Raw genomic sequence first — 17,344 nt, forward strand, 5'->3', positions numbered from 1 at the left:
TTTTCTAGCAAAAAGAAATGATTTTAGCTTGTAAACACCAAGTGTCAAAAACAGGCCCGGTCCTTAAGTGGTTAAATGACAAACAGCATACCTACCTGTGTTTGCAATGGTTTTGCACAGAGCAGCCCCTAGCCTCCTCTTCTTGGGTCCCCCGCTAGCACTCCTGGCTCCCCCGCCCTTGCTGAGTGCCCCCCCCCCCCCCGGCAAGCCGCATGTTATGGGGGCACTCCTGCATGCTCGCTCCCGAGCCCCGCTGCTCTGTGTTTCCATAAGGCACACAGAGCACGGCTCAGCCCTGCCCTCCTGGCTGTGATTGACAGCAGCAGGGGCCAATTGCTCCCACTGCTGCCTCTCTGTCCAACAAGAATGATACAGATAGCTGCTAAGTACTGGCAAATGGTGCCCTCATCCCTAAAATCTAAACTCTGTTGGCAAGACTCCTTGTTGTGGGATTGTTTTAGGGCAACAATATCACCAAAGCAATTAAAAATTTATACTTTTTAATTTATATATATGTATAAAAAGACAATACAATGCATGAGGTAAGAAAAATGACATAACATGACATAGCGGTTGACATATTTAATACTGCTGTGTATGCGTAACCTCAGCGTAACTGTGATGACAGTGATATGAACCCAACGCGTTTCAGAAGATCATATATTTTTCTTCTTCAGGGGTATATGGTTACACAGTGCATTTTTTTCAGCTAGGGTTTCACAACAATGGAAGAACAACCACATAGTTAAAAACACAAAAGTATGGTTTTTGCTGTCGACTGTCACTTCAAAGGCTACACCAAATGGAGGCCACCACCTCTGACTCCATGCAACCACCATGGAGTTCCATGGTTCCATGGAAGTCAGAGGTTGTGGCCTCCATTTCCGTGGTTCCATGGAAGTCAGAGGTGGTGGCCTCCATTTCCATGGTTCCATTGAGGTCAGAGGTGGTGGCCTCCATTTCCATGGTTCCATTGAGGTCAGAGGTGGTGGCCTCCATTTCCATGGTTCCATTGAGGTCAGAGGTGGTGGCCTCCATTTCCATGGTTCCATTGAGGTCAGAGGTGGTGGCCTCCATTTCCATGGTTCCATGGAAGACAGAGGTGGTGGCCTCCATTTCCATGGTTCCATGGAATTCCCAGGTAGTGGCCTCCATTTCCATGGTTCCATGGTGGTCAGAGGTGGTGGCCTGCATTTCCATGGTTCCATGGAGGTCAGAGGTGGTGGCCTCCATTTCCATGGTTCCATGGAGGTCAGAGGTGGTGGCCTCCATTTCCATGGTTCCATGGAGGTCAGAGGTGGTGGCCTCCATTTCCATGGTTCCATGGAGGTCAGAGGTGGTGGCCTCCATTTCCATGGTTCCATGGAGGTCAGAGGTGGTGGCCTCCATTTCCATGGTTCCATGGAAGTCAGAGGTGGTGGCCTGCATTTCCATGGTTCCATGGAAGTCAGAGGTGGTGGCCTCCATTTCCATGGAGGTCAGAGGTGGTGGCCTCCATTTCCATGGTTCCATGCAAGTCAGAGGTGGTGGCCTCCATTTGGTGTAGCCTTTGAAGTGACAGGCGACAGCAAAAAACATATTTTTGTGTTTTTAACTATGCGGTTGTTCCTCCATTGTTGTGAAATCATCGATCATCAAGGTTGATCTGAGGTTACGCTTACACAACAGTATTATATATCAGGCAACCAGGAAAGACAGCGCTACACAGGTTTGTATAATCTTGGTGGTGAACAGTTATTGCCAAAAGCGATATCCAGGGTATCAGTTTATTGTGCAAACAGTATACTGGACACAAGCCAATAAAATACGATACCAAGTGATTCCAGTGTGGTGAAGACCAGTGAAGGGCTGCTGGTTCCATTCAGCGGTCAGGGAACAAAGCTGCTGAAAGGAGGATGTTGCCTAAATAATCGTATATGAGACCAAGCAGCAGATATAGATATAAATCGGGAAAAGAAAAAGAACATGAAAAAATCACAAAAAAAATAAATAAAATAAAAATACATATGTATATATCGGCATATAAGAAATATATTCGTAAAAAATATATATGCACATAATACATTTGGAAAAAATAATAACATTGAAAAATTGCAGATCTGTGTCTGCCTCTTTAGCACTTAAAAAAATATATGAAGTATATACATTAAAAAAATATATATATTTTATATATATATATATATATATATATATATATATATATATATATATATATATATAAATAAATAGCTCCCTAGAAGGGTCTGGTGGACTGGGGGGGGGGGGGGTGGAGGGGGAACTCTATGCCATTTTTTTTTTTTTTACATTTTTCTATTGCATTCTTTTCTTTACATTCATCTGTCTGTGGGAAAGCCCACTGACAGATGATTACTCATGGTTGTTAAGGACGCGGGCGGGCGGCTTCCCGGCCCACTGCCTAACAACCAGGTAATTCTTCACACAGAATTGGAATCGGTTGATGGGTTTTTGGCCGATTCGAATTCTAATCTTTCTGAAAAGTTAGAATTTGTTAGAAAACAAATAAACAAAACAAATTTTAACAGATTTCAATGAAATTCGTTACTAATTCATTTGGAGATTCGGATACATTTGAATATTGGTTACTATTTCATTCAGAGATTCGGATACATCCAAATATTGGTTACTATTTCATTTGGAGATTCGGATACATCTGAATATTGGTTACGATTTCATTCGGAGATTCGGATACATCCAAATATTGGTTATTATTTCATTTGGAGATTCGGATACATCTGAATATCGGTTACTATTTCATTCGGAGATTGGGATACATCCGAATATTGGTTACTATTTCATTCGGAGATTCAGATACATTTGAATATTGGTTACTATTTCATTCGGAGATTCGGATACATCCAAATCTCAGAATACCACAAATTTTGACCAAATTTACATTCAGACCGGAAATAATTGCACATGTCTAATAGGTACTTTGATACTTTGATGTGCTCTGATTGAGCATGAAGACCCGTTTGGCGTTTATGGTGATATGGTTATCTTCATATATCAATGTGTATAATTTTGTCATTCTGAGTCCAGACTCTGTTGTTTTTAAATAACAACTTTGTTGGTTTTAAGTGATGGGTGGAGGTGTTAATTGCATTTTTTTTGTGCTCTTTTCATAAATTCCTAAATCCTTAATAAAGTTAAAGTGGATGTAAACCCTCACATATACCCAGTGAAATGAACAGCCTCTGATGATACACAGAGATGAAACAAATCCTTCTACATAAGTTTTGTATATCTGCTGTCTTCAGCTTTCTAGACTGTTTAGAAAGTGCAAGTCCTGTTAGAATTTTCTCTTCCTGATTCACCCGTGGGAGGGAGGTTTGGTCATACACTGTGAGACAGCTGATTGCAGGAAAGGCACACACCCCCTCTCCACATAGGCAGAAAAGCGAAGAGCTGTGCTGTGAATAGACCAGCTCTCTGCTATTCTTTTTATAGCACCCACCCCGACAGAGAATTCAGCCTGGTTTTATCTCAGTTGACAGAGAACCTGTCAGAAGTTATAATGCTGATAACAGAATAACGGAGCAGGAAAACGCCAAGGGACTTAGGGCTTTGAAGAGAGAAAGGTAAACACTACAGATAGATGTGCCTAGGTCAAATTTCATGAATCAGGTATACATTCACTTTAAATTTGCTTTTTTGACATTACCATTTGGGGGTCACATTTAATACATACTATTCTTTGGGCTCTTTTTTGCATATTGGCTAGTTGGGTATGCTGATCCACGGCAGAATTGGCGTAATAATGGAATATTACATTTCCTCTCCTCCCCGCCATGGTGTCATCTTTAGGATGACTCATTTATGTATATTTGTGGTTAAGATGGGATTTATAACTCATTTATGTATATTTGTGGTTAAGATGGGATTTACCTTTATCATAACTGTGTATTTTCCTTTTATTGCAGAGTTTCCGCATGCGGGAAATGTCTCACAGCCACAGCTCTACTGACAACGACTTTGGTTGGGCCAGTGCTGGAGGGGTAGTCTTTGCTGACATTGGAGGCAGTGGCTGGGGGGGTGGAGGAGACTTTGGTGGTGGGGGCTGGGGCGGTGATGGTGGGGGCTGGGGCGGTGGTGATGGTGGGGGCTGCGGCGGTGATGGTGGGGGCTGTGGCGGTGATGGTGGGGGCTGCGGCGGTGAATGATTTTTTTACTAATGCTGCAATTTTATGAGTGTATCTGCACCTAACATTGTATTGTAAAAAATTGCAAGAAAATTCAGTATGTGAACTCAGGATGAAGACTGTTGACATTGTTGCATTTCTTTACAATTTAGATGTTATTATGTTATGCTATATTGTATTATTTTTTCAATTATATTGGTTTATACAGGAACTCTTTAAAAAATCTAATATGCAAGGGCTGCTGGTTTACAATGGGCTCTCTTACCCTACCTTATGGTGACTTTCCTTATAGCTGAACCTGACAATACACTGATACGCCAGTAGTGATAATTAGGATGCAGTCGCTTTCATTTTTATTATAGTTAGGGAGAGTGTTAAGGATAATGGATACCCCCAAATAGCAACAATTCACAAGCCTTCTAATGTCAACCATAAAAATTGATGCTGGCTCTAATTTCTTGAGTAGTGGCCTCCCAGTAATCTCAAAAATAATGGTGGCCCTACTGTTTCAGTGGAAGCCAGGGGAGGACGTACAGGGGTCGCAGGGGTCGCCATGGCGACTGGGCCCCATGCTGCAGGGGGCCTGAGAGGGCCCCCTGTATGTATAGAGATGAGGAGCGGCAAGTGAAGCTGAGACTGAGCTCCCTGATAAATCGGCACTGGAGGAGCTGGTCTCATATAGGAAAGTGAAAGCAGAGTGTGCTGTGCTCTCCGCCTCCCCCTACAGTGCAATACCCGGCAGGAAGGTACAGGAAGGAAGGTACAGTGAGTCCTCTCTCTGCTGTTTTTAAAAAGGCTTTTCTGTATGTATGTGTGTGTATGTATGTAATGTATGTATGTATGTGTGTGTATGTATGTAATGTATGTATGTGTGTGTGTGTGTATATATGTATGCAGTGGCGTATTTAGGTTTTGTGCTGCCCTAGGCCTGACTACACTTGTGCACCCCCTAATTTAAATATGACCCACCCCTTCCTGTTTATGACCCGCCCTGTCATCTGTAAACCACAGACCACAGTCTATCAGTGCAGCCTCATCAGTTCCCATCAGTGCAGCATATCAGTGCTGCCTTATCAGTGCCATCAGTGCAGTTTATCAGTACCCACCATTGCCGCCTCATCTGTGGCCATCAAAGCAGCATATTAGTGCCCATCAGTACAGCCTATTAGCACCCATCAGTGCAGCATATGAGTTCCCATCAGTGCCTGGGGGCAGAGGAGAGTAGGCAGAGCATTTGGCTGCAGTGCCACTCTTATTAGCATTGGCAGCCGTCGGGCAAGTTGTATTAAGTGGGGTCAGCAGCCTGCGGTCTGTCCGAATGTCCTGACCGGCCGCTATTATCATACTGATAGGTAGCAGTGTGACCGTTTTATGGGGGTACAAGACTGATTTGCCTCCTGGACCCTGCCCTCCCTCCGGCCCAATTCACCACATAAGACTGGCACTACAGTATACAAAAAGTGTAGCGCAAGCCGGCAGGGTCCCTTTTCATGCTGCTAGGAGGCTGGGTTTTTTTTCGTGCAGGGTGCAGCTTTTTGCTGCCCCCCCTGCAAAGTGCCGCCCTAGGCCTGGGCCTTGTTGTGTATGATTGTGTGTTTATATGTGTATGGATATATGTACGTGTGTGTGCTTATTTAAGGGTACATGCCAGTTGTGTGGGGGACACTTATCAACTAGGAAGCAATGTGTGGTTTGCTTGTCATCTGGGAGGCGTTGTGTGTGCGGGCACCATTCCTGGGGAGGTGTCCTGAGTGGGGAGCTTGTCAACTGTGGAGTGCTGTGTGTGGGGTGCTTATTATCTATGTGTGGGTTGCTTGTTCTAATAGGGGTGCTATCTATGTGTGGGGAACACTTATCATCTGGGAGATCTTGTCAGCTGTGTGTAGGACACTTATCATCTGGGAAGTGATGTGTGTGGGGCTCTTGTCATCTGGGGGTGTTGTGTGTGCGTGGTGCATATCATGGGGGGTGCTGTGAGTGGGGAGCTTGTCAGCTGTCAGGTGCTCTGTGTCTGTGTGTATGTGTGCTTATATATGAGTATGTATATGTATGTGTATGTGTGCACATGTACGTTTGTGTGTGTGTGTGTACACATTACTTTTAATCCTGACCCCATATATGTGTACAATTAGAAGTAATTATTTTTTTCAGGTTGTTCATAGTACCAGCAATAAAATGCTATTCCTCTGAAAAGCGATCCATACTCATATCGCTTTTCAGAGGCATTTGACAGGCGGTGAAAAGGCAATATGTTGCTTCCTCACCGCCTGTTTTAATCCCCTAATGCAGGGGTGGGGAACCTGCGGCCCGCACAATCATTGCGAACGCCCCCCCCCCCCCCCCCCCGTGCCGCTAAGCCTGTGTATGCCAGCGGAGCTGTCAGAAGGAGCCGATGGCTCTGTCCTGACAGTATGAGTCACAGAAAAGCTTCAGAAAAGGGAGGACCCGGGACGCAGAGCAGTGCGCCACGAGCCCACCCATTTGTATGACAATAGCGAATGAAAATTCACTATTGTCACACGGATCCTCCTCCTAGCCAATCAGAAAGCGGGTCCAAGACCCGCTTCCTGATTGGCCGAAAGGCGAACACATGCCATTGGTTACGGAGGAGGCGGGAGGACTCAAGGAGAAGCCGACGCTACAGGTAAGTGCACTGGCTTTCTGCTTTGAAAGGGGGCACGCTGTGATCAGTCTGCATTGAAAGGGGGCACGCTGTGATCAGTCTGCATTGAAAGGGGGCACACGTTGGTCACTCTGCACTGAAAGGGGGCACACGTTGGTCACTCTGCATTGAAAGGGGGCACACTGTGGTCACTCTGCATTGAAAGGGGGCACACTGTGGTCACTCTGCATTGAAAGGGGGCACACTGTGGTCACTCTGCATTGAAAGGGGGCACACTGTGGTCACTCTGCATTGAAAGGGGGCACGCTGTGGTCACTCTGCATTGATGGGGGCATGCTGTGGTCAGTCTGCATTGAAAGGGGGCACGCTGTGGTCAGTCTGCATTGAAAGGGGGCACAAACACTGCACTTGCGACTGGCCCTGGCGTTCCGCCACCAGGCTGGGAGGGAAGGGTCCCGTCCGGGGGGCCCTTTATCGTTTCTTGCATCGGGGCCCTGAAGGTTCTAGTTACGCCACTGGTGGAAGCCTCCCAGTTACAAATAGATCCTTCAAGATCCTACAAATAGATCCTTCAAGAACAACTAGCGTTGGCCCTAGATTCTTCAGTGGCAGCTTTCCAAAGACAATAGATCCTTTAAGTATCTCTGTTGGTGGCCCAAGTTTAATCAACAGCAGCCTCCTGATAGGAGTTGGTCCTCTGACTCTAGTGAGTCATTTCCAGTTATTAGTTAAAGTTAAAGTTCCCTGAAGCTCTCCTGGATATTGTTCAGCATAGCAGACTCCTCTAAAGATGCTCCAAATAGGTAGCCATCTACCTGATTCCTTAGGCCCTAACATGGGACAGCTTAGATTTCATGGGACTTGGCTTGGTCCTCAAACAAAGACCTTCTCTACAGTATCAATGTCTCCAGTCAAAAGCCTGGGAGGAAAGACAAGGACTCCCACACTGACATCCTCTTGAAGCATCAGCTTGGGTTGGAAGAACCCTTCTAGAAAGTCACCCCAAATTTCCTCTCCCCTCAGCTTTTACAATACATGGTGCACACAGAATCTGGTGCAGCTATGCATAATAACCAATCGGCTTCTAGCTTTTATTGTTAAGGCTTAACTCAACAAGCTGAAGTTTGAAGCTGATTGGTTACTAGGCACATTCTGTGTGCACCAGTTTTAATAAATCTACTCCATTGTGTGGGCGGTGTTCACTGCATTCAGGGACCCAGAGAAAACGCTCGCTAGTGCCCCCAGAGGTGTGCTGAGGCTTCCATTTAACACAAGATTGGCAGCCTAACTTAAAATCGATACTTCTCCATAAAGATACAGTTAGCACCTTGTAACCTTTAGATTGTAAGCTCAATGAGTAGGGCCCTCCTATTCCTTCTGTATTGAACTGTGTTGTAATTGTACTGTCCCCCTTTATATTGTAAAGCGCTGTGCAAATGGTGGGCTCTAAATAAATCCTTTATATTATTAATAATCTGTGGCATAGCTCCTTAACTCATTACACTCTGTACACTATGGATAACAGTTCCTAATTACTTTTGTAACTCTTCTCTCTGTATTGTCTAGCAAATCTGAGTCACTACCGCTGATTTTGTACCGGACTCCACCAGCCCTGTTACCCGTCACCTCCCTCCCAGTGACACCTATCCATATATTGCACTTGAATACTGGGAAGCTTGATTCTTTTACAACGTTGTGCTTATACTCTCTTGAGGCCCCATCTTCTGTGACATACAGGCTGGGTCCCTAGGATGCCCTGTGCCACAATTTAAGTCCCATAGTGGGGTACCGTTCATTAGGGAAGAAGCTTAACCACACAAGCACCTTCACTACCAGGGCCCTCTAATATCTTTGCCAAGCCACACCGTTTCCTGACCAGCTGGTTGCTTATGCACTTGATACTAGTACTGAAGTCAATAGCAATAGCAATATAACCTCCTCCAAATAGCTTCACCGCACATTAGACATACAGTATGTACTGCACCTTCTCTAACTTGTCTAACCCCCTGTTGGAAACCCTGTTCTGTGATACATCAATCATGCATGCACCCCTTTAATGTTGTCCTCAAGTAACTTCAGACCAAACCAAGTTAATTAACAGCAAAAGTTCTTTACTGAAGTTTTTGAAACCTAATACATGAACAATTTACAAAGTTGTCTTCAATACACATTCCTGTATGTGATTTTCTGAGTGTCCCTTAGTTATTTTTCCTGGTACCCCCTGCCCCATGACGTAGTCATACCTTGGATAGGTGTGAAAGGTCCTTTAGAGTCCTTGAGTCAAAGGGGTTATTAAACAGAAAGTTGCAATCACATCTCCAACGCCCTCCTTGTTCCATACTGGGTAGCCTGGAACCGTATATCTAGCCATCTTACCATCTGTGTAAATAAAGTAACTGCGCTAAACAACCAACAATAAAAAGCTGCAACTAAAAAGTGGGATATCACCTAACCAGAAATATAAAGAAATAAAGCTGTGCTAAATTGAGAACAGTGTGTGTGGGTTGACCCAAAAAAAACCACTGAAAAATTATAATAATAGCAATAATAATGTGCAAATAATATAGCAACACACAATGAATAAATCCCAAATCACTGAGTATTGATAGTGGAAAAAATAAACATTGGTGAATAAGTGCAAATAAAATAGGTAACACATTAAAGAAAGTCCCAAATCACTAAGTGTTGGATAGTGAAAGTAAATGTCCTCCACCACAAAGATAAATGTATGCTCCGATCACAGGGACACACTCACGCGCTTACCAAATGTCTAGAGTAAGAAAGCCTGATATCATCAATCTTGATCAAGAGACATTCGGATGAAGAAGGCTAGGAGCAATGACTGGAAAGGTCTGTACACATATATGTAGCCCTCAAACGTTGTATGACCACAACGATGTCCACCAAGGGTTAACATGCGGAACACAAAACAGCCTCCATAGTGTGATATTGGAAAACCACCATTTATATAGAGAAAGATATAAACTCACATGTATAAAGATAAAATAGTGCTAATTCGTAAAACAGCCGGCAAAAACACTGTCGCCCGTCCTTCCGGGTTGTTGCGTAGTGACGTCAGCACGCCAGTCACGACGCGTTTCGTCACAGGAAGACGTCATCTGTGAAGAAACGTGTCGGGAACAGCGTGCTGACATCACTATGCAACAACCCGGAAGGACGGGCGACAGTGTTTGTGCCGACTGTTTTACGAATTAGCACTATTTTATCTTTATACATGTGAGTTACATAGTTACATAGTTAGTGAGGTTGAAAAAAAAAGACACCAGTCCATCAAGTTCAACCTATGATGTGTGCGTTTGTTGTTAACCGTACATTGTATACCCCTGTATGTTGTGGTCTTTAAAGTGCCTATCTAATAGTTTTTTGAAACTATCAATGCTCCCTGCTGATACGACTGTTTGCGGAAAAGAATTCCACATCCTTACTGCTCTCATAGTGAAGAACCCCCCTGCGTATTTTAAGGTTAAACCGCCTTTCCTCTAGTTTTAGTGTGTGGCCACGAGTCTTATTATATTTCCCTTCTCTGAATAGGTTTTTTCCATATGCTAGGGTTGCCAGTACAATATTTGTACATTGATATCATATCCCCCCTCAATCATCTCTTCTCCAGAGAGAATAAGTTCAGTGCTTGTAGTCTTTCCTCATAGCTGATGTCCTCCATTCCCCTAATTATTTTTGTTGCCCTTCTCTGGACTTTCTCCAGTTCCAGCACATCCTTTCTGAGGACCGGTGCCCATAACTGGACAGCATACTCCAGATGTGGCCGGACCAGAGACTTGTAGAGTGGGAGAATAATCTCTTTATTTCTGGAGTGAATCCCCTTTTTTATACATCCCAGTATTCTGTTGGCTTTGCTTGCAGCGGCTTGGCATTGCATGCCACTGCCAAGCCTGTTGTCTACCAGTACCCCCAGGTCCTTTTCCATCCTAGACCCACCCAGAGGTTCCCCCCCCCCCCCAGTGAGTAGCTTGCTTTCTGGTTTTTGGCACCCAGGTGCATTGCTTTACATTTTTCGACATTAAACCTCATCTATAATAAAATATATTGCTGCGCTAACTAAAATTCAAAACATCAATATAACAACATCAAATATAAAATCATTAGAAAAGCAGCCACTCAGAATCTGGAATAAAAACAGATCAAAGATAAATGTAAAAAACAATGTAGCGCTAATCCTCAGCAAAAACTGTCAAAAAAGACTGAACATAAACAGTCCGTAGAAAGTCCCAATTGATCAGATGAATGATAATGCAGGTCCATGATACCACCACCAAACACCCAGTTCACACTGTCCCTTACCAGATGAAGATGATCCCCATGACAGAGATCCCAAATGCCAAACAAACTCTGTGAAGACCCAGGATGGTGTTCCTCCTATCCAGCAATCTCCAGGCAAGTGGTCAAAAGTGGGTATAGAATAAAAAAACAGGGCAGCATCATAGCGCAGACCATTCAATTTATTCACACAAAAATCAAAGGGATTAAAAACACTTACAAAAGTGAAGTAAAATCGAGCATATCAATCAAGAGGCGATTCACTCCAGCATATTCCGCTATTCCCGCAGCAAACCACCGAAAAGATGGCCGCCACGTCTCCTCCGTGTGGGTGAGCGTGACCGCAAGCACCGCCCGACGTACGTTTCGTCGTAACCTCTTTATGGGCAAGTGGGAGGAGGATGTCGTCTTAGGTGTACCTAGGCCGGAGCTTGTTCTCTGGCGTAGGTACATTGATGACATCCTCTTCCTATGGAATGGCAGCCCTGACTCACTGCAAGGCTTTATGGAGGACCTCAATTCCAACCAGAGGGGTATTAGCCTACAGTTTGAGTCTAGCAGTACCGAGGTTCATTTTTTGGATCTGCGTATTCGGGTGGAAGAGGGACAAATTCTCAATTCAAGCTTTTTTAAGCCGACTGACAGGAACGGATTCATAGACACCACAAGTTGTCATCACACGGCGTGGTTGGAGTCCGTTCCTGTCAGTCAGTTTTTGCGTTTAAAGCGCAACTGCTCGTGCCGGGAGGAGTTCCTGGGGGAAGCGGCAGTGCTAAAGAAAACATTTTTGGAAAAGGGTTATGGGGAGGTGGCCCTGGACAAAGCTATCGCTCAGGCCGATATGAAGGTCAGGGATGACCTATTACAACCCAGGGTCAGAGAAAATAAAAAAACTTTTGATTTTGCTTTTTTCTCTTCTTTTTCAACGCAACATTTTTCTGTTAAAAGAATATTGCGTCGTCACTGGCACGTTTTACAGAATAACATACTAGGTCCACTGTTGCCACAACAACCACATGTTGTATACAGGGGAGTCCCACCCCTGAGGCTACAAGTGGCCCCGAACATTAGGGACCCCCCGAAGAAGGTGTTCTTCTTCCAACAGAAGGGGGGCTTCTACAAATGTAGAAAATGTGCGATATGTAAGCTTAATAGCGAAAAGAGGAGATGTGTTGAGAGTTTTAGTTCTGGCTCCACGGGCGAAGAATTTAGGATTAAACCTTTTATTTCGTGCTCCACCAAACACGTGGTTTACCTGATTCGGTGCCCGTGTGGCCTTGACTATGTTGGCCGCACTATCCGGGAGCTCCAAGTGAGACTCAAGGAGCATGTGGCCAGCAAAGTCAAGGGCTGTCCCAAACACAACGTATCACATCATTATGACAAGTTTCATAATAGAGACCCCATGGGGACCCTATTTTTGGGGATAGACAGGTATGTTGGTAATTGGAGGGGCAGCAATATGACCCGTGGGGTATCGAAACCAATAGGATTTTTAAGATGAAGTGCCATACCCCGAGGGGGTTAAATATTGAATGGGACCTCAATGCCTTCATTAAAAATTCTTAATTTACTCATTTCCCAGCCTTCTCTTAATGTTCTCCATTATTATGGGTTTATCTTTTATTATTATGTATATGTTTGTATTGTTTGTAATTAATGTACTGCAGTTTGTTCTCCAGCATGTTCCGCTGTATTTCCATTAGATGGCGCCGTTTCTTCTATGACTGGACGGTCCCACTATTATTATGATATGGACGTTAAGTCCTGATTATGATTGGTGTGCCTCTTTACTTTAATATAATTGGCCACTTTCTATTAGTATTATTTGTGAGATTGTCCTTTTTTGTAATATATCACTTATCGGGTTCATTCCTTGCAATGTATTACTTGTTCCACATCCGATTTTTTCCGGTCGGTGGAACGCATGTGGTGGTTTCCTGTTTCCGGGTTACTTTTACCACATCCGCTTTTCTCCATCGCTATTTAAAGTGAAGATGACCGTGAGACCGCGCCCCTAGAAGACGTCTGTTACGACAAAACGTACGTCGGGCGGTGCTTGCAGTCACGCTCGCCCACACGGAGGAGACGTGGCGGCCATATTTTCGGTGGTTTGCTGCGGGAATAGCGGAATATGCTGGAGGGAATTGCCTCTTGATTGATATGATCGATTTTACTTCACTTTTATAAGTGTTTTTAATCCCTTTGATTTTTGTGTGAATGAATTTAATGGTCTGCGCTATGATGCTGCCCTGCTTTTTTATTCTATACCCACTTTTGACCACTTGCCTGGAGATTGCTGGATAGGAGGAACACCATCCTGGGTCTTCACAGAGTTTGTTTGGCATTTGGGATCTCTGTCATGGGGATCATCTTCATCTGGTAAGGGACAGTGTGAACTGGGTGTTTGGTGGTGGTATCACGGACCTGCATTATCATTCATCAATTGGGACTTTCTATGGACTGTTTATGTTCAGTCTTTTTGACAGTTTTAGCTGAGGATTAGCGCTACATTGTTTTTTACATTAAACCTCATCTGCCATGTAGTTGCCCACCCCATAATTTTGAGTTTATATCTTTCTCTATAATAAATGGTGGTGTCACGATTACTGGGTCAGGCTTAGAGTCCAGTAGATACATATTCGCCAGCACACCAAGGATCTTGCAAAAGCAGTCCAAAAAACTTTATTCCAGATAAGATCACATCAGAAAAATATAGTGCAACGTTTCGGAGCCGCACAGGACCCCTTCGTCAGGCATGTGATACAGTGCAGTTTGTGAGCAGAGAATATATAAAGACATACCACCAATAGAAAGCAGTGCATTTAGGTGACACCCACCTCTGATGACATCATTCTCCCGCGTAATATACACATAATAAACATCATTATCATCAAAATCCAGCACTAATATAAAAAATATTGAGGTTACCATACCTTGGGGTTTTGAAGAAGAGGATAGGTGCTGGTGTGCGCAAGCTGATCGGGCACATCGCTAGGATGCGTCCCGATCCCCCCTTTAAAAAGCGGGGCAGAGCGTCTCAATTGCAGAGCACTGCGCAGCGGTAGCCAATCATGGCACGCCACATAGGCCGCCTGTGTGAGAGACGGTACCCCTTCTGATGCATAGCATCCGCTTGCTGTCATGGGAACCATGACGCAGGGACGCGCATGCGCACGCATCATAGAGGCTCGGCTCAGAAGAGGGAGACGCGGGCTGTCAGAGCTGAAGAGAGAGAATGGAGAAAGACAGAACACAGGCGTGTGACAGAACACAGGCAAAAGGGATGCATGGAGAATATAGAGCCAAAAAGGAATATTAGGCGGAAAAAAGGATGCAGAGCAAGAAAAAAGGGGAAAAAAGGAGTCAGCGATTATAAATGCAAGGGAGGCTGAAAGAAGAAGGAGAAAAAAAAATGATCAATGAAAAATCAATAGAAAATATTAAGCATAGAAATGAAAAAAAAATAAATAAAAAATAAATAAATAAAAAGAAAAAAAGAAGAAAAAAAAAAAAAGGGAAAAAAAAAAAAAAAGGGGAATATGTAACTAACAATGATAGTAAATCAAAAATAAAAAATAGAAAAATGCAAAGGAAAATAAACAAATAATAAATAAATAAAATAAAAAATATGAAAATAATTAAGTGTAAAAAATAAATAAAATAATAAGAAATAAATAATAAATGAGAACCAAGACAAAAAGAAAGAGGTAGCGAAAAGAGAAAAGATAAGATATAAAAGGTGGAGGAGACATAAGTAGGAGGAAGGAAACCTGGACAGTGAAAAGGTGCGGGGAGTGTCATGCGGTCAGGGGGTAGAAAAGGGAAAAAAAGGATGCGAAAAGAAAAAAGAAAAAAGAAAAAAGGAGAAAAAAAATGGGGGGGGGGGGGGGGAAAGACAGGTATGAAACAAGAGGAAAAAAAGGGGAGAACAAAAAGAGACCAGTATGTCAAGGAGAGTGAGAAACATAATTAATAGGCCAGGGCCTTGCCCAATAGGATGGGGAAGGAAAGCAGCATTATATGGATCAATAGTATAAGGTAAACATTAGACATGGACAATGTGTCATATTGTCTGTAAGAGAATAATTATGAAAACAATACGTTTATGAGAACATATGCCACCCACAATGCGGCACCCTAGTAATTAGTGTTAAAGACTCAAAATTGACATAAATGGTTGAAAGGAAAGGAAAAGGGAAAAGAGAAAGAAAAAAAAAAAGGGGGGTGGGGAGAGGCAAAAAAGGAGAAAGAAAACAAAAGACGAACATCTTTTGTTAGCGCACATGATCAATCGAGTATAGCTCAGGAAACAAGGCTGTCAGTGTCGCCCCAAGGGTGCTGATAATGGGACTATCTGTCTCCAAGAAAACATGTAAGAGACAAATAGGTGTTGAGGCCTCCTGGTTGCACCGTACCCAAAGTATAGATCCAGAACTCCTCACGGTGGAGGAGTAGTAGATCCCAGTCGCATCCCCTGGTCGGTTGTCTGACATGTTCAATAGCCATCCCACGTAACTCGTGGGTCTGATGTCTGTCTCATGGCAAAATGTACTGCTACAGGTTTGTTGGGATCGGCTTGTTCGCCTTTCTCAACTTTCGCTAATGTGGTCCTAATGTCACTCCTGTGCTTCTGAAACCGTTTTTTAAACATACCCCTCGTCTTGCTAACATATGTCAATGTACAGGGACATTTCAAAATGTAAACACAAAATTCAGTATTGCAGTTCAGATAATCCAATATCCGGTATTGGTTGCCCCTGTGTGGGTGTGAAAAATATTCACCACTGACGAGAGAGTTACACACATTGCAATTATGACATCTGTAACACCCTTACTTGTGTGATATTTTAAAGGGAGCCGGGGCATACTTCCACCTGGTATCAGCCTGTATAAGATGTTCCCGCAATGACTTGCTACATTTGTAGGCAATCATGGGTTTTGTCTTAAGGCTTGATGTGAGGGTTATATCTGCCTGTAGGATGTTATGGTTGTTCATTACTGCATGCTTGATCCTGTTGGATTCACGGCTGAAGGTATGTACGAATAGTGGGCGTTCGTTGGAGTCATTCGTTCTGAGTCGTTCAGATGTGGCCCTCTCCAGGGCATGATCAAGAACCTGGGTGGGATAACCTCTTGCCAGAAATTTATTGTACATAATATGAAGTTGACGCTGTCTTTCTTCGGCGTCAGAGCAGATACGGGTCACCCTCATAAACTGTGAAATTGGTAGGTTCCTGCGTAAGTAAGTTGGATGAGTGCTCTGATAATGGAGCAACGCTTTTCTGTCAGTGGGTTTGGTATAGAGAGAAGTGACGACAGTGCCATCTTTCTTGGTAATCAGGACTTCTAGGAAAGTAATCTGGTGGTCTGAGATATCTGGGTTGAAGACTATTCCGGGAAATATTCCATTAAAAAAATCTACAAAAATTGAAAACGCATCACTACTCCCCGTCCAGATTAAAAAAATATTGTCTATGTATCTCATCCACCCCCTCACAAAGCTGCTGAAGGGAATGGACGGATAAACGTGCTGATCCTCAAGGTAGCCCATGAACAGGTTTGCAAATGATGGGGCCGCTGATCTGCCCATGGTCTGTACAGTCCCTCTAGTCTGTACATACATCTGACCTTCAAATTTGAAGCGGTTACTGGTGAGAATAAACTCAAGGCATTCAACAACATACTCATTTGGTAGTTCAGGATTGTTAAGCGTAGTAAGGAAGTGTCTAACTGCCTGTAATCCAGCGGTATTGGGTATGCAAGTGTACAGAGAGGAAATATCCATAGTTGCAAGCTTCCAATCCTCATGAAATGAGGAAAAGGTTTGCAATTTATCAAGAAAATCACTAGTGTCCCGAACATAGGCTGGTAAAGCTCTGACGAGCGGGTGCAAGTGTGAATCTATGAATTGTGCCAATGGTTGGGTAATTGCTCCCGTGCCCGAGACGATGGGTCTAAATTTTAGTGGGTTGGTTCCCTTATGTATTTTGGGGAGGCCATAGATTACCGGCGTGCGAGGGAAGTCATCGGTCAAAAATGTAGCGACCTCCTCGGTTATCCAGCCATTCACTAGACCCATGCTGATCAAATCAGATAGTCTATTCTTTGTGCCCTGTAAGTGGTCCTTACTTAGTGTTGCATAGCTTGTGGTGTCAGCCAGCATGGACAGCATACCATCCCTGTAATCAGTGTAATTCATAATCACAATCCCACCCCCTTTGTCCGCGGGTTTAATGATGATGTTCTTATCCTCCTTGAGCGA

The 17,344-nt window shown here is 43.8% G+C and overlaps 1 protein-coding gene across 1 annotated transcript in view; it reads left to right on the forward strand.

The window, feature by feature from the left end:
- LOC309552893 (phospholipid scramblase 3-like) overlaps positions 1-8,372 on the forward strand; it is a gene marked incomplete at its 3' end in the record, with an annotated part of 205,367 nt that extends 196,995 nt beyond the window's left edge. Inside the window, exons 8-9 of the mRNA XM_082253801.1 lie at positions 3,942-4,086; positions 8,350-8,372. Coding sequence (XP_082109927.1) covers positions 3,942-4,086; positions 8,350-8,372 — 168 coding nt within the window. The remainder of the gene's footprint in view (positions 1-3,941; positions 4,087-8,349) is intronic.
- Positions 8,373-17,344: the final 8,972 nt, after the last annotated feature.

This window comes from Pelophylax lessonae (assembly GCF_965119305.1).
Source record: "Pelophylax lessonae genome assembly, chromosome: 4".
NCBI classification, from domain to species: Eukaryota; Metazoa; Chordata; class Amphibia; order Anura; family Ranidae; genus Pelophylax; species Pelophylax lessonae.